Source organism: Oncorhynchus masou, chromosome 12 (genome assembly GCF_036934945.1).
Source record: "Oncorhynchus masou masou isolate Uvic2021 chromosome 12, UVic_Omas_1.1, whole genome shotgun sequence".
NCBI classification, from domain to species: Eukaryota; Metazoa; Chordata; class Actinopteri; order Salmoniformes; family Salmonidae; genus Oncorhynchus; species Oncorhynchus masou.
In genome coordinates, this window is record NC_088223.1 from 55026876 (window position 1) to 55053082 (window position 26207).

Below are 26207 nucleotides of genomic sequence, written 5' to 3' on the forward strand. Positions count from 1 at the left end.
TCGTCGTTGTCGGTGATCAGGCTGTTGTGTCATCTGAAAACTTGGTGTTGGAGTCATGCCTGGACATGCAGTCGTGGGTGAACACGGAGTACAGGAAGGGACTGAGCACGCACCCCTGAGGGACTCCAGTGTTAAGGATCAGCGTGGCAGATGTGTTGCTACCTACCCTCACCACCTGGGGGGCCCCCTGCACTCCCTAACTCCACTCACTCATCTTATATTCATGTTTAGAGTGTGTGATTTTCTATACCTGTACTGAACATGTTTCTGTATTCATTGCCTGTGTCTGTCTGTTGTGTGTGTTGTTCGTCTTGGCCATCAGGAGTCTGAGGAAGAGCTGTCTAACAGGCCAGGAGTAAACCCATTGACCTTTTCATATATCGGAGGAACATTAGATTCCATACGGATGAGAGATTCTCAGCAGTAGCACAGAGCTCACACTCAGTGTGTCCCTCTATCTGGGCCCACTTAAAAAGACTCATCAGACCCAATTCTAGGTTATTTTTCATCTCTCCATCTCGTGGTTGCATCTTTCCATCTCTTCATATTCCCCTCCTTTCACCGGCCACTCTCAACATCGACTTCTCAATAATTGTACCCCCTTATTGCAACTAACTAAACAAAACCCTCTCTTGAATACATTATTAATTAATTATAGTGACATTTGGGCAGTTTGTTCATGTATCTATTCTGTCTATGGAAACGTAACCTAACAACTACAAGGTGAATTGGGTAGCGAAGGTCATGTAGGCCTATTTAATCAAACCTTCTTTGATTGTTCAACTGTGTATCTGTGTCTGTCCTCACACGAGAGAGAAAGTAAGGCCTAGCTTATGAATTGATGCACAATTACTGCATGCTTGCCAATAGGCAGCAGTGTAGCCTAGTGGTTAGAGCATTGGACTAGTAACTGAAAGGTTCCAAGTTCAAATCCCAGAGCTGACAAGGTACAAAATATGTCGTTCTGCCCCTTAATAGGCAGTTAACCCACTGTTCCTAGGCCATCATTGAAAATAAGAATTTGTTCATAACTGACTTGCCTAGTAAAATAAAGGTAAATTTTTTTTTTTTAAATAGGTGAGACAAAAGAGGAGCTTGCTTGAACAGCGTTGGACAAATCCAGGCCAAATTCTCACTGGCTTTCATAATTCCCCATTCGCAAACTCAGCATGAGTCCACGCAGGCGGGAGGGGAGGGTTGAAATCACGGAGGGCACGCACGCGACCCTTTATGAGGGTGCAATCATGCATGAAGACCACCCCCTCTCTCACACAAGCATCTGCCATAAACAGGCATTCCCATGCTTAACAACCCAAGTGTGGTCTGCTTGCTCTCTCTACAGCCAGAAAGGTAGACTATAGTTTTACACTAGTCTATATGGAACTATAGGCACATGACACCAGGGTTGGGCTCATTTCAGAATCTTGGAATTGACCCCCATTCAACTCATGAGTGGAAATTAGAATTGGCCACATCCCACAGGAAGTAGAATTTAATTCAATACAATTTAAATAAATGCCACTCAGTCATAGTGTTCACATGCTAGTCAGAACTAGGAAACTCTGAAATGTCCAACTTACTGTAGTAATACATGTGCCTTGTTTGACAAGTAAACACGGCTGAAATTTCAGAGTTTCCTGGTTCCGACTAGCACATGAATGCGCTAATAGAACATGAGTTTAATTCAATCTGACAGGTCACACTTCCAGATACCAAAGAATATACAGTATATATACAAAAGTATGTGGACACCTTCAAATGAGTGGATTTGGCTATTTCAGCCACAACCGTTGCTGACAGGTGTATAAATTTGAGCACACAGCCATGCAATCTCAATAGACTAACATTGGCAGTGGAATGTCCTTCCTGAATAGCTCAGTGACTTTCAATGTGGCACTATCAAAGGATGCCACCTTTCCAACAAGTCAGTTTGTCAAATTTCTGCCTTGCTAGAGCTGCCCTGGTCAACTGTAAGCGCTGTTATTGTGAATTGGAAAACTCTAGGAGCAACAACGACTCAGCCGTGAAGTGGTTGGCCACACAACCTCACAGAACAGGACAGACGATTGCTGAAGCACGTAAAAGTCATCTGTCATCGGTTGCAACACTCACTACGGAGTTCCAAACTGCCTCTGGAAGCAGCATCAGTACAATTACTGTTTGTCGGAAGCTTCATGAAATGGGTTACCATGGCTGAACAGCCACACACAAGCCTAAGATCATCATGCGCAAATCCAAGAGTTGGCTGGGGTGGTGTAAAGCTCACTGCAAATGGACTCTGGAGCAGTGGAAACGCATTCTTTGGAGTGATGAATCACACTTCACCGTCTGGCAGTCTGATATATGAATGTGGCTTTGGGGTATGCTAGGAGAACGCTACCTACCCAAATGCATAGTGTCAACTGTAAAGTTTGGTGAAGGAGGAACAATGGTTTGGGGCTGTTTTTCATGGTTTGGACTAAGCCAATTAGTTGCAGTGAAGGGAAATCGTAATGCTACAGCATACAATGACATTCTAGACGATTCTGTGCTTCCAACTTTGTGGCAACAATTTAGGGAAGGCCCTCTCCTGTTTCAGCATGACAATGCCCCCATACAGAAAGCGAGAAAATAAAGAAAATGAACCATAAAGAAATAGTTTGTCAAGATTGGTGTGGAAGAACTTAACTGGCCTGCACAGAGCCCTGACCTCAACCCCATCAAAAACCTTTGGGATGAATTGGAACGCTGACTGCGAGCCAGGCCTAATCACCCAACATCCTTGCCGGATCTCACTAATGCTCTTGGCTGAATGGAAGCAAGTCCCGGCAGCAATGTTCCAACATCTAGTGAAAAGCCTCCGCAGAAGAGTGGAGGCTATTATAGCAGCAAGGGGAGGGGGGGGAGCAACACCATATTAATGCCCATGATTTTGGGAAGTTCAATAGGCAGGTGTCCACATACTTTTGGTCATGTAGTGTATCACTTTTCTCTGGAAACAAATGTTCATATAATCTTTTCACTAATTGCTTAGAATAGACCATTATATTTCCAGCACAATTTAATTTGTTTGGCTTCTTTTTGAAAGCCACGGGGTCAACTTGAGGGTTGAACTAATGCATTCTGGTAAGTAATATATATATATATATATATAATAATTCAAATGTAAGTGATTAATGAAATATAGTCTTAAATTCACATGTAATATGTGATATGCATGTTTTATGTACAATATTTATATTTGTATAGACTAGGCCTTGAAGTGACATTTGAATTAAATTATATTTCCTTTATTCAAATTTGAATTCTGTATCCCGTTTACTATTTCAATTAAAATTCAAGAATTGAAATTTGATATTTTCTAAATTAAGCCCAACCCTGGAGGACACACATCTCTGTTGAATAGAACCCGTGTCCGACTTCGCTGGACATTATGTGCCAGGAGACTCCCGTCTTCCTCTCCAATTAAGTGGGTATCCCCACCACCACTATTCACCTCCACCAGCAACAAGTAGGTTAGCCCAGTGTAGAGTTGGATATTGAGTGAACTCATGTCATTAGACCTGAAATCGAAGCTTACAAAATAATCGGTGTCCCCAAGGTGCGCATGATCCCCATGAGTTGGTAGTTGTATTGTTGCGTTCAGTATGTTTCTCCAAAGGCCACTCTGCCGGACTGCAATGTCACCTAAATAACGCACAGTTATTCGCGTTGACAGCCTGTAAAGACACGGTGTACACGAGTGACATGTATTGTCAGTCATAATCAGACAGTGTTTTTTTTGGGGGGGGGGGGGGGATAGACGACGACGACGACTTATAAATATATCTAAACTAGTCTATATGACAGCGTTTAACCACGTACCTCTTGTTCAACGTATTCCAGTAAATAGGTTCCATGTTACCTGCAGCTATTCCCAGTAGATCCACAAGAAAGATAAAAATAAATCCCAAGCCATTACAGCCGTCCCAAAACGCCAAAGCCATCCCTGCTCCTCGGCTCTCTCCTGCCATTTTACCCCAAAAAGTGACGGGGAATCGATTCAGACAAAGAATCGTTTGGAGACTGCGAACGAAGTTCACGAAATCCCTGGAAGCGCACAGCTATTGTGCGACTTCGGAAAACGCATAAGAAAAAACGTCCCAAAAATCTATCAGAAAACAACATTCAGAGTAGTTGGAATGTGGTTAGAGATACAATGTGTCAACCTCTTGAGTTTAAAGTGCATTAGTGGAAATATTCAGCTTTCTGGTTTAAAATGTGTCCAGCAATTATGGACATTATTGCATGACAAAGCCTATATCTTTCATCTCTCCTAATGTCACCTCTCCAGACAAATGCAAATGCGTTGAAGGTCGCGAATATCGGAGTAACCGCATTCTACCACTTTGGAAGCGTAATTTTGGATAGCGGGCGTTTATCTTCATTGGCAAAGTGCCATTGCCTACCTTGCCACGCAGATGCACTGCTTTGCTTGCTCAAATGTCCCTGACTCATACAGCCTAGTCCAATGTTGTATAAGAAAACATTCGCTGACCCAAGTTGATCGCCTATTCGCTGTGCTCTTGTTGCAGCACTTGAATGCTTAACGCATTAAGGATTTCCCCGCTTTCTCCATTGTTATGCCTTCTGCGTCTTAGCGCACACAAAGAAATGCCCATTCTATCCGTCATTTATCCTTTCCACTATTATGGCACAATCTTGCCATTAAAAAAGATCAAGTCAAACTTAGGTCAAACTTCAAAAAGGACAGGCAGTCACTGAATATTGCCATATTCAACATATTGCACCTCGATTAACTCGTTTTGATCAAAGCCAGTTTCCTGAGAGGTCTCTAATGTTCACTATACTGCTTTATGTCCGTTGCATCCTTTTCTCTCAACCTCGTACTATGCTGCACACTGATAGAGTAGCTATGTATAGGGATGGAGTGCAGTAGCTCATGCTATGCAAGACTACTTGTGTCCCAGAGTGTAGCTCTGGGAGACCCCCTTACTATTGTCACTACCCAAACTGATGACATACCCAAATGAAACATGCCCTCTAATCAGTATAACACACGAATCGGAACAACTTTCCACACAATGTATATCCTCCTTTCGCCATTATGGCAGCGACGGGTCGACTTCGGATTGTCTAATGTCGACAGTGGCCAAGGAACATAGTGAAAGGGCATGTAGCCTGTGACCAACATATTTTGCCCCGAATATTGTGGCAGATGCCGTGTCAAATGTTGGTTAAGAAATGCCAGATGTGCAGTAACAAGCTTGTAGCTCCCCCAGCCGTTATTCGGTAACAGATGCTATTCATTTATAATATAGCAATTCAGCAACTAATTTCCAGTAGTTTCATGATTGGAAAAGCAGAAAAGAGAGCGGAGTAAAGTGCAGAGTATAGGACAACAAAACTGAACCTACCATGCCCCCACGTGGGCAACAAGTAAAACCGCAGGCAGTGTAATATCACATATTGTAGTCTTTGGTAGTACGTAAGACCGACCACCAAGAACGTCGGACGTGCGCAGTATATCACAGCTGAGCATCGACGAAGAGTGGCAATTCAACTTGTGGAATCGTCTGGAAAGGACCTCACCTACCTCATCTCCATACTGTTTTTATTTATTTACTTTTCTGCTCTTTTGCACATCAATATCTCTACCTGTACATATATATATATATCCCATTTAGCAGACGCTTTTGTCCAAAGCGACTTACAAGTCGGCTGGGGCCACTACTTTTACATATGGGCGGCCCCAGCGGGAATCGAACCCACGACGCTTGGCGTTGCAAGCGCCATGCTCTACCGACTGAGCCAGAGTTAATCTGCAAAATTGTAATTATTTGCCTACCTCCTCATGCCTTTTGCACACAATGTTTATAGACCCTTTGTGTTATTGACTTGTTTATTGTTTACTCAATGTGTAACTCTGTTGTCTGTTCACACTGCTATGCTTTATCTTGGCCAGGTCGCAGTTGCAAATGAGAACTTGTTCTCAACTAGTCTACCTGGATAAATAAAGGTGAAACATTTTTTTTGAAAAAAAAGTCTTCCCTTTAAAACAATATGTAATAGCGAAGTTATGACAACACATTCATATTGCATTCCACACAGTTTATTTATTCTGTAACACGTCTATTCAAAAGGAAAACTATATACACAATTCCCCCCCTCTCCCCATCTCAAATGCTGCTGTGGTGGACAAGCAGAAGTCAAATCCCATAACATTTCCCACAAAACGAATGAACCAATTCTGCAAGAGACATTCCTCTAATAGCTTTAACATTATATTTGAATTTTTACAGCACTCACTTTAATCCCAATTACTGCAATTTTACTGCTCTGTTAGAAGGGCAAATGTCCCAAAACAACCCAACGCCAAAAATCATTGGATACACTTCACCAGGTCAAGCATTACTTAGGGATGGTGGGGAAGGGGACATCACACATGGGCAATTTAATTCTGTACATTTAAGGCAAGTAAAACCAAAAAGGTTCAAATAACCAAACAAAAATGAGTAAAGAGGAATTAATCGTTGACTATTTATATCCAGGAGTTGAAACTTGCCAACCAGATGTGTGTGTGTGTGTGCGCGTGTGTGAATGTAACAGGCCATGAGCATAGTTGTATATGTTCAGTCATTTTGAGAGTCCATGTTCACAAGGTGTGTGTTAACTCCTGGTTGAGACCTTAGTCAGCTGGGTTCCATCTCACCCTCAGCCCAGGACTGGGACAAAGCTGGTTTCTGGGAGGCTCTCCTCTACCGTCTGCTCCCCTCTGAGACCATCCCATGTCCAGCTGTGATCCAGTCCAACAGGGTATGAGAGCCCACAGGCCTCAGCCGCCAACACACAGCAGACAGTCGTCCAACAGAGGCCGCTACATGGACAGAGCAATGAGGTGGTGGTGTCCATGAGGTATCCTGCAGAAACAACACTATTAAGACTAGGATGATTAAACACAAGAACCCTGATCATAATAGATTCATAAACTATTACATCCCAGAACCACTGGGTATAGCATGAGGAACCGGGGGGCTGTCCAGACATACCTAGATGTCCAAACTCATTAAAACGGACACATATCCTGAAGAACCTATTAATTACCCAACTCTCCACTGAATACCTATCACGACAATTGGTACAGCAAACCTATTAAATAGGATCTCTAGTCAAATAATTTATGTAGTTCCCCCGTGTCGCAACCTGTCCTACGTGGGACTTCAGGTAGATAGTAACCTAGAAAGTCAACAGAAAGTACACCTGTAACAAAGAACATACATTTTCCCCAGTGAGCCCCTTTCTAAAAACAGATGGTCACATCGTTAACTTGCCTTCTGTGAATCTCTGGGTGGTCAGCGCAGCATCATTCTGCAACACTGAAGAATTTGGTCTTCTGTGTCAAGGTCGTCCTCAATGTTGTCTTTTCTTGTGGCGAATGCCGAGGGAAAGGCAATCCTTGAGGAATACTGTCCAGTAAGAGAGTAAATACAACGAGACGGGGCATACTCAGTCAAACCTGTCCATCTCCCAACACTCGGCTCTGTGATTTGATAAATGTTCAACTAGACCCAACAAAAGCACAAGATGAACAAGCTTCACGACTGACCCCACCCGTACCAATGAGTCCGTTGCCTGTGTAAAAAAATAAAAAATGTTCTCCCCATTTTAGTAGTTTATTTTCTAGAACATTCAATAATTCTCGTTAGAAGTCCATTTAACATCAGGAGGCCTCCAGTCACATGGTCCCAGCATGCCAAACCCCATGACACGTAGCACAGGATTTTGTAAAAGGGGGGGGGGGAAATCAACTAGGGCAAGGATGCAGGAGGCCGGCCTGATGAACAAGTCTCTGTTGGAGGTACAAGGAGAGAGAGCGGAAGGAGTCTGATTTTTGACTCCTCTCTGCCCAGCTCAGGTTCACTCCATCTCACTCCAACCCTTGGCATCAAATGATAGCCACATATTACATTATCACAGCCCCCCAAAAATAATATCCATTCTCCTTGATACATTAGTTGTTGTTTTTTGGGGGGGGGGGCTTTTCCCCCATTAAAAATATAATCCAGACCGGTTAAAGCGAAGACCGTTTCAGTTTGCTGATGACGTACCGATCATTCCTCTGCCCACATCTTCAAAATCTCAATTGTCACAAGATTTAGGCAATGAGGAAAAGCAAGAGATCATTCATGAATAGTAACAACCCAGACATTCAAAGATAAAAAAAAACACACGACTGCTACATTCCCCATGCTAGTTCCTCGTGTGTGTTGTAGAGGACGACAACATGGCGGTGGACAGATGTCTTCACCTTATTAGGATGTGTTTCTCAGAGAGCAGTAAGAGAAGGCAGTGTTCAGCCGTGTCCACCTTGGTTTCATTTACAGTTGCTCATCTTCTGGGATTCTAATACTTCTTCAGCACAACTCTACTCATTAGCTCCAAAAGATTTGTTTAAAGTCTAGCTTCATCTCAATGCACTGTTGTACATTTCAGTTTTTTGGAATACATTCATTTCCACACCCAGATTTTTTTTTTTTAAGTAAAAATAATTACCATAGAGGCAAAAAAAACAACTAAAACAACAATATAAAAATACAATAGTGTAGCAGCTTCAAAAGTGCTCCATATCAAGTCCAAATACTTTCACTTTGTTTAAAAACTGACATTCTATTCAAAAAGCAACAAAAAGACAGCACTCTAGCTATCAATACTAGGGTTAACATACGCAGTGGCAATCGTCTGCAAAACTGCATGGAAGCAGGAAAGCAAGACCTCAACACTGACATGTCGTTAAAGGCAATAGATCCCCTTGGAAAATGCAAGGGACTTCTCTGGTCTTACCAACTCTCATAACCACAAGGAAGAGAATGATTAAACATAACTTTATGGTTCTTTAAACGAGAGTGACTTAACTGCAGTAAAATACACCTCGGAAATCTGCCTTGAATCATAAGATCTGTTTTCACAGTTGTATCAGCGAATCAGAGCCCATGGACCGTCGTGACTCACCATGGAGAATGAGGGCAGCAATGCACCAATGACAAAACACAGACGGCCAGTCGGGTAACTGGACACCAAAGCAAAAGACCTTCATGAAGTCATTTAGGGGATGAGGAGCTGGTGAAAGATTGGTTGAAAAGAGCCCTCTCCACTCTCGCTTAGAGATTCCATGTACAAAACATACACATTCATTTGCTACCAATCACTCCTATACATCTGATATGGGCACACATTGCATACATTCTTCAAAGTAAAAAAGTTTCATGGAACAAAGTAAAAACATGGCCTTTTTATGCATCTCTGTAAGCAATAAAAATTGTGCAGGCTTTAAGTCTACCACACAAACCCACCAGCATTCAAAGAAACGTTTTCTTCCACTACTTATCTACAACTAGTTTTGTTTATCTAAGTGCAAACCTTCAAGTTTTTTTCTTAATAAAATGCAATTTGTTATAGCTTTACATTTTATATAAAAACTTAAAGAAAAAAAAAGTATATACTTTCCAAAAGAAATCCTCATCACCCGACATTATTATTGGAGATGTAACCTCCAGTTCCTTACTTAGGTATGTTTGCACACACACATCCACATGTGTGTATTCATATTGTAGACACAATATGCACATTTTGCATCCTAAAAACAAGAAAACAAACTGGCAAAACGTAATTTCAAAAATTGAAACCCTGTGATAAAGTGCATTAGTTTAGTTTAAGGTGCTTAACTGTAAGAAGTGCAGGAGGGTACTCCTCTGCACCCCCCCCCCCCCCCTCACACAGAGATGAGAGAGAAAACACTACTTTTCCAGGTCCTCATCTGAGGGGGCAAAGTAGCTCAGCAGTGCACATTCGTCATTGTCTGTGTGGGTGTAGGTGAGGGTTTGTGTGTGTGTCAGTGTCTGTTTTAATCCAGGTATAAGGCCTCAGGTGGATTCAGGTAGATGCTGTGGATCAATAATCCTCCACTGTTTCCATCTCACCCAGGTTCATCCTGTCCCCAGCGCTCAGGAATGAATATCCTGCAGGACAAAACACCACAGTTCATCTCTATATCCACAACTAATATGGAATCTACTACTATCCAGTTGGAAAGTTACCCCTCTCCCAGGTTACCGGTATACACACACACACAAATACACAATACTTCAACTCCATGTAGAGTTTACTTTTTACTGTGCTGAGACATTTAATAAATGTACTGTGGGTATTATTATTATTATTGACTGAGTGTCTGAATACCTAAGATGCTAGGGTCAGAGTGAAGCATCATGGTCTGTTTCTTCTTCATCTTTACAGCCTGACTGTCATACATTCCTCCCTTTCCCATCTGGGCTGCCTGGAACATGGACTACATAGGGAGAGGACATAACAGGGGTTTTGCTCAATCAAATAAGTGGTGTAGAGCATGAGAAGAGTATAGATGTGATTACATCAAGAAAACAAATGCATGTTGATGACATGAACTGAGGACAGAGCCTACCTGGACGGAGCCTACCTGGATAGGAAAGTTGGACAGCCCTGAAACTTCCTTTGATAGCTGGTGAGGGAAAGGGATGGTGGTTACTGATAAGCTCTTCTACGCATACACAACCACAGAACAAAATAGAAATGCAACAATTTACAGTTCATATAAGGAAATCAGTCAATTGAAATTAATTAGGCCATAACCTATGGATTTCACATGAATGGGAATAAACATATGCATCTGACCAACAGATAGATATATATTTTTTAAGGTGTCTGGTGTGACCACCATTTGCCTCATGCAGCACAACATCTCCTTCGCATAGTTGATCAGGCTGTTGATTGTGGCCTGTGGACCATTGTCCCATTCCTCAATGACTGCAAAGTTGCTGGATATTGTCAGGAATTGGAACACGCCGATGTACACGTCGATCCAGAACATCCCAAACATGCTCAACGGGTGACAAGTCTGGTGAGTATATGAAGGCCATGAAAGAATTGGGACATTTTCAGCTTCCAGGAATTGTGTTTAAATCCTTGCGACATTGGGCCGTGGATTATGATGCTGAAACATGAGGTGAGGGCGGCGGATGAATGGGCCTCAGGATCTCATCACGGTATCTCTGCATTCAAATTTCCATTTATAAAATGCAATCGTTTTCGTTGACCATAGCTTATGCCGGCACATAACCCCACCATGGGGCACTGCGTTTACAATGTTGACATCAGCAAACCACTCGCCCACACGACGCCATCTGCCCGGTACAGTTGAAACCAGGATTCAACCATGAAGAACACACTTCTCCAGCATGCCAGTGATCATTGTAGGTGAGTATTTGTCCACTGAAGCCAGTTGCAACACCGAACTGCAGTCAGGTCAAGACACTGGTGAGGACGACGAACACACAGATGAGATTCCTTGAGATGATTTCTGACAGTTTGTGCAGAAATTCTTTGCATGAGCAAACCCACAGTTTCATCAGCTGTGTGGCTGGTCTCAGATGATCCTGCAGGTGATAAATCCGGATGTGGCGGTCCTGGGCTGGCATGGTTACACATGGTCTGTGGTTGTGAGGCCAGTTGGACATACTGCCAAAGGTGGCTTATGGTAGAGAAATGAACATTAAATTCTCTGGCCACAGCTCTGGTGGACATTCCTGCAGTCAGCATGCCAATTGCACACTCCCTCAACTTGAGACATCTGTGGCAAAACTGCACATTTTAGAGTGGCCTATTGTCCCCTGCACAAGGTGCACCTGTGTACTGATCATGCTGTTTAATCAACTTCTTGATATGCCACACCTGTCAGGTAGGTGGATTATCTTGGCAAAGGCAAAAAGCTTAATAACAAGGATGTAAACATTTGTTCACAACATTTGAGAGAAACAAGCTTATTGTGTATATGGAACATTTTTGGGATCTTTCATTTCATCTCATAAAACATGGGACCAACACTGTTGGTCAACAATGCTGCGTTTAATATTTGTGTTCAGTATAACTAGGAATAAAGTGACAGATCGTAAACAGTAGCAGCAGTATATGTGATGAGTCAAAAAAGGTTGTTCGAAAAGGGGTCAATGCAGTCGTATGGCTTGGGGGGTAGATGCTGTTTAGGGTTCTGTTGGTTCTAGACTTGGTGCATCTCTACCGCTTGTCGTGCGATCACAAAGAGAACAGCCTCTATACCAGTGGGTCTGGATGGCATGGAGCTCAGCTACAGTGATGTACTGGGTAGCACCTACCCTCTGTAGCACCTTGCCAAGTTGTCATACCAAGTGCAGATGCAGCCAGTCAAAATGCTCTCAATGGTGCAGCTGCAGAACGTTTTGAGAATCTGAGAGCCCATGCCAGGTCTTTTCAGCCTCGTGTTACTTGAGAACCAATGCTGGACTTTCAAATCAAAGTTTATTTGTGTTCAGAATACATACAACACACACCTGTTGTTGCTGCTGTTGTCTCTGGTGGTTGGCTTTCTGTTTGGCTCGGCGCTCCAGGAACTGCTTGGCAAACTCTTTGGCTTCCATGGTGTCGCCCAGGTAGGAGCGGATAAAGTCATGGACCTCGTAGGGAGACTCCACCTCCTTCAGGTAGGCCACGATGGTTGCCACTGCTCAGAGGACGACAACAGACATTTACACTTAACCCCAGGGGGAAAGAGAAAGGCCAAGTGCTGGAGTCAGGCAACTAAGGAGATGTTTGTGTAGGTGTGAAGGTCAGTGAAGACATTTGACAGATCCAGTGATGTAGGAAAGGAGTGCGTTTGTTACCGTCCAGTGAGGAGGAGGAATTGTTAGCAGAGGTGTTGAGTGCGTGCAGCATCTGTTCACACCAGGTGGTGAAGCCATCCTGGGGCTTCATGCCCTGCAGCAGTTTCAGCAGCTTGTCCTCCTCCTCTGTACGCTTCTTCCTCAGCATGTACTGCTCACTGCAGGGGGACACAGAAGCAACCATTACGCACATACAGAAACGCAGGCCTTCGAACAGTTTACATGCACACAAAATGCTAACGCGAGGCTTTGAACAGACGCATGCACACAGCGTGAGCGTGCACACAGGGAGGAGTACCTGAGAGATGGGCTGCTGCGGCTGTTCTTCATGCCCATATTGCGGAGGCTGTTTTGGTTCTTCACAGCCTCCTCCCAGACACCCATCCCTCCAGAGCTGCCTTTGGGCTCCATGCCCCCACCAGACCACATGCCCACAGACCCCTCACCCCACTGGCCCATAGACAAGCCTCCATGCTGGGGTAGAGAGAACAGAGGAACATCTGTCAGTGTTCACACTGCAGAGAGCACCACAAGAATTATGACTGATTGATCACAGTGAATTATTGTTACGTTTGTTTGTGTCAATTCATCCCATAAGGGATGGGTTTGCCAACGGGCGATTTGACACGGAAATAAAATGTAATTTATTCATATGGGCATTGTAATAAATATCCGCAGATTACACATTTCTTCTCAGGAAACTACTAGTGTGTCAATTAATCCCTGCTTTGAAATGGAATAGACTTGACAGGACAGCCCGTGTAAAGGTTTTGGGGTTGTGTGCGTCTCCTCACCCTGTCTCTCTGATGCTGGGCCCTCTGGTGCTGGGCCTGCTGTTTGAGCAGCCTTTCGGTCTCCAGCTCCAGCAGGCCGAGGCTCTTGCCTTGTTTGGAGAGGGCTGAGGCCTGGGAGCCGCTCCACCCTGACCCAGAGACACACCCTGGTGCCCCGGGCTGGGCCTGCTGTAGCAGCTTCATGATCAGCTCCTGCTGCTGCCGACACTGCTGCTTACGCCTGTACAGCTCCTCCTCATCACGCCTCTTCTGTTCCTCCTGCTGCCTCCTCTTCTCGACCTGCCGCTTGCGCTCCTCCTCCTCTCGCTTGGCCCTGAGTTCAGCCTCACGCCGGTCTTGGAGCTGCGGTACAGCAGATGAACACACAGGGAGAGAGAGAGAGCGAGAAAGAGAGTCAGACCGAGAGAGACAGGGAGACCGAGAGTAAATGAAACGAAGACGGTACCTTCTGAAGCTGCTCCAGAGATGGCCCCTGAGTGGAATGACTCATGGTTAAGTCCCATAGGTTGGCCTCACCACCTAGAAAGAGCCACAAACACATTACTGCCATACAATGACAATATGTACAAGGACATCTGTGTGAATAAAAATATTTATAGCTGAGGTGCCTCAGTGTGGGGGGGATATGAAATATTGAGTGCGTTGAGCAGAATAATCTCTTCAAAACTGGTTGAATGGTTATTTTTTTACCATGGTGGCACCTGCCAATTACTACAAGTAGGATAAACTACACCTGCTGAGAATCACTTGCCTCCAACAAAATTAATTACAATTTAGCATTTTACCCAGGCCACTTTAATTAAGTTCAAAATCGTCACGTGAGATTCGATTTTTGTTTTTGTCCTGTGCATTTGTAAATCAAATATGCTTGAACACAAAAAAAGTTTAATTCAAACTTATTCTAGAGGAAAAAGCAAATCATGTGTGGGTTCCAATATATATTTGACCGCATCTGCGTAAAGTGTGCTTATATAAAGGTGTATGTGAAGCAGGGAAGATGCATCGTGTTCCTCTTCAGTACCTGACTGCTGGGAGGCCGAGGTATGCATGTCCCACATGGACCCATTATCAGGTACTGACATGGACCTGTTCATCGAGGGCATCATGCTAGAATCTCCACTCCTGCAAATACACACATTAATACACTCACATACATTGTGTGTGTGCGTGTGTGTGTGCGCGTGTGTGTGTACCTGTTCATGTGCTGGAACCTCATCTGTAGTTGCTGGTATAGAGCTGCAGTAGCTGCCTGCTCCAAATGTTTCTTAAGCAGCTCCTGGTCCATATTGCCCTAGAGAATAACATGACCTACAGGGTTACCATACCGACTGTAGCACAGTTACAGACAACACCCTAGCACACTACTATGCTACTGATTATCTGCTCTGATAGACATGTTAGAGCTACAGGAGCTCTTCAGTAGATTTTACCTCGGCCACTGAGGTACCCTGCTATAAATTCCTCACAGAAAATAAGTTTACCACAGTCAAGTATCTGTGCCTTTGCAGTACTTTAATTAGCCAACCAACCGGTGAACAGAAACAAGAAACACCCAGACAGACATGTGCTCGTTGACTCACAGAGGGCCCCCGAGATGGTGGGGGCTGTCTCACCAGGAGGGGCGGGGGGAGGGGCCGGGGGAGAAGGGCACGCGGCCCCACATTTTGATGACGTCACCCAGGGGTTGGAAGCCTTCATCACAACCCCTCTTTACCAGCAGGGTCATGGTGAAGTAGCCGGCCTGGAACCACTCACACATCTCCACCGTGGAGAAAGGACCTGGACCGGGAAGACATGGTTATGACAAAACAAGATGACAATGTGATAAAGTATCTGTAAGATATTATAAGCAACAAGTAGTGATATGTAAAAAATAAAATCACTGAACGTGTGCATGCGCACATATACAGTAGGGCAAAAAGTATTTAGTCAGCCACCAGTTGTGCAAGTTCCCACTTAAAAAGATGAGAGGCCTGTAATTTTCATGACAGGTACACTTCAACTATGACAGACAAAATGGAGAAAAAAAATCCAGAAAATCACATTGTAGGATTTTTAATGATTTTATTTGCAAATTATGGTAGAAAATAAGTATTTTGTCACCTACAAACAAGCAAGATTTCTGGCTCTCACAGACCTGTAACAACTTCTTCAAGAGGCTCCTCTGTCCTCCACTAGTTACCTGTATTAATGGCATCTGTTTGAACTTGTTATCAGTATAAAAGACACCTGTCCACAACCTCAAACAGTCACACTCCAAACTCCACTATGGCCAAGACCAAAGAGCTGTCAAAGGACACCAGAAACAAAATTGTAGACCTGCACCAGGCTGGGAAGACAAACTGTGATAGGTAAGCAGCTTGCTTTGAAGAAATCAACTGTGGGAGCAATTATTAGGAAATGGGGATCCACGCAAGACCTCACCCCGTGGGGTCAAAATGATCACAAGAACGGTGAGCAAAAATCCCAGAACCACACGGGGGGGACCTAGTGAATGACCTGCAGAGAGCTGGGACCAAAGTAACAAAGCCTACCATCAGTAACAAACTACGCCGCCAGGGACTCAAATCCTGCAGTGCCAGACGTGTCCCCCTGCTTAAGCCAGTACATGTCCACGCCCATCTGAAGTTTGATAGAGAGCATTTGGATAATCCAGAAGAAGATTGGGAGAATGTCATATGGTCAGATGAAACCAAAATAGTCGTGTTTGGAGAACAAAGAATGCTGAGTTGCATCCAAAAAACACCATACCTACTGTGAAGCATGGGGGTGGAAACATGCTTTGGGGCTGTTTTTCTGCAAAGGGACCAGGACAACTGATCCGTGTAAAGGAAAGAATGAATGGGGCCATGTATCGTGAGATTTTGAGTGAAAACCTCCTTCCATCAGCAAGGGCATTGAAGATGAAACGTGGCTGGGTCTTTCAGCATGACAATGATCCCAAACATACCGCCCGGGCAACGAAGGAGTGGCTTCGAAAGAAGCATTTCAAGGTCCTGGAGTGGCATAGCCAGTCTCCAGATCTCAACCCCATAGAAAATCTTTGGAGGGAGTTGAAAGTCCGTGTTCCCCAGCAACAGCCCCAAAACATCACTGCTCTAGAGGAGCTCTGCATGGAGGAATGGGCCAAAATACCAGCAACAGTGTATGAAAACCTTGTGAAGACTTACAGAAAATGTTTGACCTCTCATTGGCAACAAAGGGTATATAACAAAGTATTGATATACACGTTTGTTATTGACCAAATACTTATTTTACACCATAATTTGCAAATAAATTCATTAAAAACCTACAATGTGATTTTCTGATTTTTTTTCTCATTTTGTCTGTCATAGTTGAAGTGTACCTATGATGAAAATTACAGGCCTCTCTCATCCTTTTAAGTGGGAAAACTTGCACAATTGGTGGCTGTATATCTAAAAATGTATATGTGTCTACCTTGGATATCTCCCTGGGGATCCTTGTAGAACCACTTCATGGCTGCCTCGTGGGAGAGGGGCAGGGCACAGTCCCTATGGGTCGAGTGTGTGTGTCCAGCGGCGTGCGTGTGAGAGTGTGGGGCTGGGTGTGTGTGAGAGTGAGAGGTGATTGTGTGGCTCTCCTGTAGTGCTTGAGTGAAACACTCCTCCTCAAGGGATGTGTCCTGCAGTGAGGCAACCATCTTTTCAGCCTCCTACAAGGGAGTAAATAAATATGAACATTTACGTCACACACATTCCCCCAGTACAAGCATAATCACACGCCTGACAATAGATCCGGTATTGAACGTCCAATCAAATTTATAGGGTACTGCAACCCGCCTCGTACCTGTTGCAGGTGCTTCATGCCCTCGTCCTCCTCTGCTTCTCCCCCTGACGAGGGGAGGAGAGATCCAGAGGGAGGAGGCATCAGGCTGGAAGTGGTGGTGGAGGGGGGGTCTGGGCTGAGCTGGGCACCACTCCCTGGAAGTGGGCAGCCTATGAGACCAGAGAGAACAGGGGTAGAGAGGATGAGACATATACTACTGTAATAGGGCCACGACTGATCATACAGGTGAAACATCTTCTGGAGCAGATACCAACTGATGCACACACACAACACAGTGAAGATGCTTCACAACATCAGTAATTCAATATTTACCTTCAGAGGGCACATAGTTTGTTTTGGTGGGATGGGAGATGGGTGCCTGTGTGGTGCAGGGGGCAGGAAGAGGGTCTGAGGGTGGAGAGCCAGAGATGGCAGGAGGAGAAGGAGTCTTGTACTTATCTTCTCCCTCACCTGCTGCTTCACATTCATCTAGATGAAAGGAGTAGAGGGACAAGAGGTCTTCTATAAACGCATAAAATATATTCTGTTAATTGCTATACTAAAGCCAGGGAAAGCATCTAGTCTAACCTCTGTCATCGTTGTTGTCCTTGCCTCCCTGATCATTCTCCTCCTCTTCCTCCAGAGCTTCAAACTCCAGATCCTCTTCAGTGATGGTGTCCTTACAGTCTTTCTGCTAAGACAAGCACAAGGCTCAGAATAGACGTACAAATAACATGCAAATACACACACGGACAAACAGACAGATAAGACAGCAGGCCAACAGACACGCACCTTGATGCACATGAAGGCCCCAGAGGAGTCAAAGGTTCCCATCTCTCCATCCTCCTCGTCGGTGCACCACTCAGGAAGGCCGTCCCTGTCGGATTCCCTGCGGGGGCCCTCGCCGTCACGGAATTCAAACTTCCTCCGGCCGCCACGATCACGCCAGCCTGCAGAACGAGGACCTCCATCTGTGTTGTTGAGGGAGTCTCCATCAGACATAGGGAAACATGCACAAATACATTCTGGGTAGAGGGTGTATGAGTGGTTATATGCATGTATGTACCATCCCGGCGGGATCCTGCAACTCTCCAAGCTGGCTGCTCCCCTCCTGCTGCTGCTGCCTCTTCCTCCTCCTCTCGGAGGGTACGCCAGTTGTCGCTGTCAGCACGCCAAGAGTCCTTCCTGCCCGGAGGCCCAGCCTCTTCGAACCCTGGACGCACTACTTCAGCACACGTGTTTGGCTTCTCAAACCTTGGCCTCTCAGCTCTGACAGAAGGAAAGACCAGTTAACGGGATTGTTTAACACCTTGAGTGTAGAATATGGAAAACTAAACACACACAATAGCCATCTATATGATTGAATGATAACCATCTGGGGGTGAGGGCAGTGTAGTTTAGGACAATGAGCCTACCGGTCATCCCAGCTTTGGCTGCGGAGCATTTCCCGGCCACGGCCGAAGCCCACCTCTCCTTCATCAGGACCTCCAGGAACTCTTTGGTAGAACGCACCTTCACCTCTCCCCCTCCCTACCCAAACACATAAATCCATTCTAGGGCACATTCAGCAGGAGAATACATAGCCAGCAGATCTGACCTGCTTGCTTACAGCTCCACTAGGGTCGGACGGGGTTCCTGTGTAGATAAAGAATCCGCAGAGCCGGCGTGAGATATGGCGCAGAAAACGTATCTCAATCCAAGAATGAGAAATGCGCTGTTCTCCAAGTTGCATATTATCCCAACTGTTACACTGAGGAGATTGAACTGCTAGTTAAATAAACGGCCCTTTTCATACTCATGCTAGTTAGCAATAGCCACAGCAGCCATTATGGAATGCCATGTCGTATTGAACAACAAAGGAGATGATTGGCTGACACTGTCTTTTCCAAAATGACTGCTGTGGCTTCTGCTACCAAGCATTAAAACGAAAAGGGCAATTTTCCAAATAAACAAGCAGTCGTTCAATCTCGGTGTAAGAGATTCGTACCCCCTTTTTCAATTTTTGCCTAAAATTACATACCCAAATCTAACTGTCTGTAGCAAGGACATGCATGTTCAAGGCCATCAGACTGTTTAAACAGCCACCACTAACATTGAGTGGCTGCTGCCAACATACTGACTCAACTCCAGCTCACTTTAATAATGGAAATTTATGGAAATTTATGTACAAAAATGTATCACAAGCCACTTTAAACAATGCCACGTAATATGTTTACAGACCCTACATTACTCATCTCATATGTATATACTGTACTCTATACCATCTACAGCATCTCGCCTATGCTGTTCTGTACCATCACTCATTCATATATCTTTATGTACATATTCTTTATCCCTTTACACTTGTGTGTATAAGGTAGCAGTTGAGTAATCTAAGCTAACAATTCCACGTTGGTTATTACGGCACTGTCGGAACTAGAAGCACAAGCATTTCGCTACACTCGCATTAACATCTGCTAACCATGTGTATGTGACAAATAAAATATGATTTGATTTCTTGATACCATTTGAAAGGAAACATTGAAGTTTGTGGCAATGTGAAATTGATGTAGGAGAATATAACAGATCTGGTCAAATATATTACAAAACAAAAAACGTGTATTTGTTTGTTTTTTTAATCATTGAAATGCAAGTGGTGTAATTTAGAAGTTGGCCTGCAGACAGCAGTGTGTGTGCAAAGTGTCAGACTGATCCAGATTACATTACTACACGATACTTTGTACCAAGTCTGCCAGGAGTTTTCCCCAAATGTGCCGAATTGGTCAATTGATACATTCGCAAGTACATAAGTATAGAGAACATACAAAAACGCTATGGTAATAAAACATTTAAGTTTACACACTCCCAGGAATGTCATACATGGATGTTTAGCTTATACACATCTAGATGGCCGGGCAGGTGGATGTGGAGCCAGAGACGGCCGTGGGGTCAAACTGTAGACCCCAGTTCCTACATTTGAACATAAAATTGTATTTTATCAAACAAAACTATCATACAATTTATCTCCGGGACCCTCGATGACAAATCAGAGAAAGATTATTGAAGTACATAATTTACCTTCTGAGGTGAATGGGTCAAACAAGTCACCTTGATAAAAGTTGTGTTGTGCACTCTCCTCAAACAATAGCATAGTATTTTTTTCACTGTAAGAGCTACTGGTAATTGGACACTGCAGTTGGCTTAACAAGAATTTAAGCTTTCTGCCCACATAAAAGACATGTCTAAGTCCTGGAAAGTTGGCTGTTGCATAAAACATTCTAGTCACATTAGCGCAACTTAGTAACAACGGTCACAGTTTAGGGGCACCAGTCCCGTAGAGGTTAATGGGACAATTCAGAGTACAATGCATTTCTCATCCCTGGATCGAGGTGCGTTTTCCGAGCCATATCTCGCACCGGCGCCACAGTGTTTAATTCTACACATTGAAGCCTGTCCGACCCTAGTGCAGCTGTAAGTAAGCAGGTCTGATCTGCTGGTTAGTGAATACATTTCTATATGTAGAGTTGCACCGTCCTGATCACTCCAGGTGGTGACTGACCTCTACCTCCTCTGATGCATCCTCCACGGCCCCTAGAAACGCCTACAGGGGCAGCCCCGCCTCCCTTTCCCATCAGCCTCAGCACAGCCACACTGTTCACAGACATGGAGAAGTTTCTCTGCAGGACAAAAGGCAGGAGGGTCGATGACGTTAACACTGAATGACGTTTTGTCAACCTACAGTGAAGCAGGATCTGATCAGCATATTGTGGGTAAAAGTAGCATCTAAGAGCTGAGATATGAGAGAGTTGATCCTGGCCAAATGCTTCAGTGCATCAAAGCGGTGAACCTCTGACTCACTAACAGCTCCTATATCTCCTGCAGTCTCACCTGCTCCTCCTCAGTTAGAGGCTCCAGGGCCAAAGGCTGCACAGGCTCATCCTGCATGATAGCAGCAAACTCCTTATCCTGCATGTCCTCTGGGGGCTGACAACACAGTTTGCTTTACTTCATACTAGGGCTAGGACGATACCAGATTCGTGACACTCGTTAGTATCGTGGCAAGGAAACAAAACACAAAGCGGACTTAACTTCAAGAAAACAGCCCTATTGTGGGAAACAGACGTGGTCATCCAGAGGCATTTTTTCCAAGTTTAAGCACAATATTTTGCATAGAGCAGGTTTTTTAAAAGAACAAAGAGTTGTCTGCTTCGTGTTGTCCTTTTTGCCATGGAAAAAAATATTGGAATACTGGCATCGTCGCAGCACTACTTCATGTCCATTAGTCCTAGCCAGCCAGCAATCTTTAATATAAACACCTGTATTGGAATCTTCATTATAAAAGAGTGAATCACAAATTACTGTACATAAGCTCACCTTGTTATCTTTTATATAAAGTGCTAGCATCTCCTCGCGGCCATAGCGGTAATCAGCCAGCTTGGACTTTGGCATGGCTGGAGAAGGAGGGGGGGACGTCACACTCCCCCCTCTGGATAGTGCACGGAGCCTAGGGACAAGAAATCTCCATAAGTACAATCCATGCATTAATAACACTTCAAATGCAATCATTATTACTGACATAATAGTACTGGGCCATGTGTATGAGCATATCCATTTATTTATCTTCACCTCAAGTTTAGGTTGGATATGCATCGCCCATTATCTTCCCCTAGACAACTAAGGGCAACAAGCAGGAGCAAAATGAAAATACAGTACACAATACACCACGGGTGAGGATTAGCTTTTAGTACAATCTGGATATGTCGAGTTGTTGGCAACATAGCAAGAATTTATGTTTGTGGTGTTCTATTGAATGATTGGAGGGATGAGAAGTCCAAGTTGCAAAAACATCCCGAGTGAGGCATTTCTCAAGGAGAACTGGAGGCATCCTATTATTTTAGTTTGATATATACAATATGAAAACAAAAATAATCTCTTTTCTTTACATTCTAAAATTTAAAATGACAGGTCATGCACTCACTCTGAATACAAGACAATGGGGAAGGAGAAAATGTGGAAGGAAAAAAATGCAGTGTGTTCGCTGGTGTTGAGAAGGAGTAAATGAGGAAGAAAGGAGGGAGGACAGACAGACGTGAAGGGCAGACGTGAAAGACGGGGGAGGGCAGACGTGAAAGACGGGGGAGGGCAGACGTGAAAGACGGGGAGGGCAGACGTGAAAGACGGGGAGGGCGGGGGAGGCAGACGAAGACGGGGAGGGCAGACGTGAAAGACGGGGAGGGCAGACGTGAAAGACGGGGAGGGCAGACGTGAAAGACGGGGAGGGCAGACGTGAAAGACGGGGAGGGCAGACGTGAAAGGGGGACGTGAAAGACGGGGAGGGCAGACGTGAAAGACGGGAGGGCAGAGGTGAAAGACGTGAAGAGGTGAAAGACGGGGAGGGCAGGGTGAAAGACAGGCGTGAAAGACGGGGAGGGCAGACGTGAAAGACGGGGAGGGCAGACGAAAGACGGGAGGGCAGACGGAAAGAGGGGAGGGCAGACGTGAAAGACGGGGAGGGCAGACGTGAAAGACGGGGAGGGCAGACGTGAAAGACGGGGAGGACAGACGTGAAAGACGGGGAGGACAGACGTGAAAGACGGGGAGGACAGACGTGAAAGACGGGGAGGACAGACGTGAAAGACGGGGAGTAACAGGGAGGAGACGTGAAAGACTGGGAGTAACGGGGAGGAGAGATGTGAAAGACAGGGAGTAAGGGGGGGCCTAAAATAGTGAAGATGAGCTTTAATTTACTGACATAAGATCAAGTCAATGAAAAACAAGAGTTATTTATGGGCTAGGAAGGTAAGCAGGGAGGAAAAAAGAAGGACTATGTTAGAGAAGGAAGAGATGCGTCACCATTCTGGGCCGAAGTTAAGTGTTTCAGCAGTCATACTTCTCTCTTCAACTGGAGCTCAAGGCTTCTGTTGGCACAACATGGGTGTCAGTCAGACCATATCATGACACTGAGCCACATCATAATCATACAATCAACTGTCCACTTCAGGAGTAATAAAATACTATACATCTTGTACTACAAAGTTCAAAGATTTGTCCCAAATAACATACATCCCCAACATCCACATCAATGACAACGTCCTCACAATGTGTCTGGGCAATTTTACAGAGTGAGTAGCGCTCTAACCTTGTCCAGAGGACTGGACCAGTTTCGTCCAGATTCGATGAGGGAGTTAAAGGCTACTTGGTTCTTCAGTGTGCAGTGGTTTAGAGTGGGATTGTTCAGACCACACAAATCTGATATGCTGCGCAAATAGCTGCCAGACTCAGGGAAAGGAGTTGGGTGAGGTGACGGAGGAGGCCAAACGTGACAGCTATCAAAGATATAAACGAAAACTAAATTTTCATGGACAAACAGCACCAGTAATTACATCAACATTGAAGTTGATCATAATAATGACTATGAAGCAATAGTGTGAAGAACAGCGGCTGCACAGGGAGAGACAAGTGTCATCTTCACCGGCATGTATTATTCCTTCCACTTCTCACAGTCCTACTGCTTGATTATTTCCTCAGGGTCTATTAACCCTCCCTTGCCTCCAAACACCTGGGGAAACAACAGAGAGCGAGCGACAGAGAGAACAAGATATTCAATTCAGTGTTCACAAGTGGCAAATTGAGTGTTCAGCATTCTCAGTTATAATACTGTGTAGGAGTATTCTTTGAAGGGTTTTCACTTTAGTCGCATACATTTCATTGACCGTTCGTACAATGTGACCACAAATGTGCAGTACATTTCTCCTTGCTTAGATAAAGGCTAGCAACTACGCAGTTAGTTGTGACCTGCGCCCCATAAAAAGACATACAGTAGAGCCGACACAGGTTTCACCCATGTAGCTTGATGTTGACACCACAGCCAGCGGCTCCATGTGTAGCAATGTAAAGTGTGAGATAACTAATAAATGTTAAATGCAATGTAAATTATGGAATTAAGTCAGCTAAATGAGAACGAGTAGGCTACAACCAGTAACCAACACGTGTTTAATCTGAATGGAGTTGTTTTCGATAAGGACAAAATATCCTCAACTAGCTAACACCTGGCTATTTTAAAGTATGTTTATTTAGATTTGATAGGTTAAAGACAGGCACTGCCAGGTGGGATGATAGACAACCTATGACATTTTCAAGTTGGTCTCACTAGCTCGAGTCAGTGGCTACTTTTCCTCTCTCCCATGCACACACCACAGGCAGGTCCCTGCCAATTCCCGCTGCTGGGTAGGTATAATTTGTGGAACGTTCCAATGGGAATCTGTTCCAAAAACTTTGTAAATAACAAGGATGCCAACAAACAATGCATACAAAGTAGCATGATCAATTCACCTAGCTAACTATCTGTCGAATGGGCATCAACTCACCACGCTTATTCTTAAGTAATGACAGACATTTTCGGAATAAATGTGGTGAGTGAAAAACTAAACAAAATTGTCCAGTCCCTACCTGGCATCATATTCTGCCGCTATACAACTTTGTATGCGTTTGTTGGCAACAGTGTTATTTACAAAGATTTTGGAACAGACTCCTGTTGAAACGTTCAACAAATTATACCCCCCCCCCCCCCCGATATGCAGCAAACAAGTTTAAACAGAGTTGATTTTATTTTTTTATCGTGTTTTTCGACTAAGCAATTTCCTGATATTATTCGAATAGGGAAATTACTTCAAATGCGCATCCCATACTACGCGATGCTCAATGGAGTTGAGTGGCGAGGCGATGAGTTTTGGCGGAGTGAAGCCTAGCTCCTACTACTATCAAGTCAGTTGATACGTGTAAAAACAAAAATCCATTCTTTCATGTGTACCTATATTTGTTTTGTAACTTTTTTCTTCTTCGGATGCTGCAATCTGTAGTTTGATTTTTTTTAAATTAGCATTTTAGACAAACTCCGGCAAGGGGGCTATTGTTAACGCAAAAGGATCAGCCCCTTCATTGCACGGAGCAATTTGACACAGGTCACAGAATTAAGTTATCAAAAACGACATAGGTAGAATTGACATTTTTGCAAGTATGGACTGATACCGAGTCGATGTAGTGGTCTCACCACTCAACTCCACTGAGTATCGTGATTGCGGCCCGCAAGTCAGGGCGTTCCTGCACGTGGGGGTTCTTGAACCCCTTTTTATACGTTTATTGGCCTATTTTAAGCACTTCACGCACTCCGCCCACTCCTCTCGCCCAGGCTACATCTCAACTTTAGCCCGCGGCTTTGGCCTGTACCTTTTCCTAGCTAACGTTAGTAAACAAGCTAACGAATGCCTCACTAGCTAACATTGCTGCACAGTGTGCGGACAATGTCAACTATCTTGACACAATCCAGCAATGAACAAAAATGAGAACGTTAGATTATTCCAAGCAGTAAACATTGCAATATATTCCACAGCAGAAGAACACGTTTCTTACATAATTGTTCCAAATTCGACACTCACCTTTCGTTGAAAGCTGGTCGCACTAGCTAGCCAGCCAAGTAGCCAGCTAGCCAGCTACAACCTAGCTAGCTGGTAGCTGCAAATTTTACGAAATTGAAATGTAGCTCGTTAAATCCAGTTAACATATACGTGTATTTCGCAACGATCTGTATATCTTAATGTTATTTCCTTTCAACTATTTGTTGAACGTTTGATTAATTAGCTATACTTTCCTCTGACCAACACTCGCTGCGAATATTTTCACAACTCGCTTTCTCTTCTTGTTTGTGTTTTAGAAAAATGGCCGCACTCTTTGCTTCATTTGACAGCTGTGTTTTTTCTTTTGTCAAGAATTCGCGCGATGGACAAACTAGTTATTGGTGGATTACCGCCACCTCTCGGGCTGGAGTGGGATAAACATCAAATCAAATTTATTTATATAGCCCTTCGTACATCAGCTGATATCTCAAAGTGCTGTACAGAAACCCAGCCTAAAACCCCAAACAGCAAGCAATGCATGCCTCTCT

The 26207-nt window shown here is 44.3% G+C and overlaps 2 protein-coding genes across 2 annotated transcripts in view; both read right to left on the reverse strand.

The window, feature by feature from the left end:
- Positions 1-4293, reverse strand: part of LOC135549161 (ephrin-B3-like) — a 33880-nt gene extending 29587 nt beyond the window's left edge. Inside the window, exon 1 of the mRNA XM_064979203.1 lies at positions 3844-4293. Coding sequence (XP_064835275.1) covers positions 3844-3992 — 149 coding nt within the window. The 5' untranslated portion in view covers positions 3993-4293. The remainder of the gene's footprint in view (positions 1-3843) is intronic.
- A 3701-nt stretch (positions 4294-7994) lies between these two features.
- On the reverse strand, positions 7995-26007 carry LOC135550453 (GRB10-interacting GYF protein 1-like). Its single transcript, XM_064981249.1, is given in 26 exon segments — positions 7995-9995; positions 10216-10324; positions 10457-10513; positions 12378-12547; positions 12708-12865; positions 13006-13181; positions 13502-13843; positions 13947-14020; positions 14523-14623; positions 14695-14792; positions 15082-15131; positions 15134-15280; positions 16940-17174; positions 17309-17457; positions 17621-17776; positions 17876-17978; positions 18080-18258; positions 18354-18556; positions 18703-18817; positions 20826-20943; positions 21155-21250; positions 21641-21770; positions 21893-21940; positions 23120-23184; positions 23406-23825; positions 25702-26007. Coding segments are annotated over 24 exon segments (3117 nt in total). The 5' UTR covers positions 23155-23184; positions 23406-23825; positions 25702-26007; the 3' UTR covers positions 7995-9927.
- Between the last annotated feature and the right edge of the window lie 200 nt (positions 26008-26207).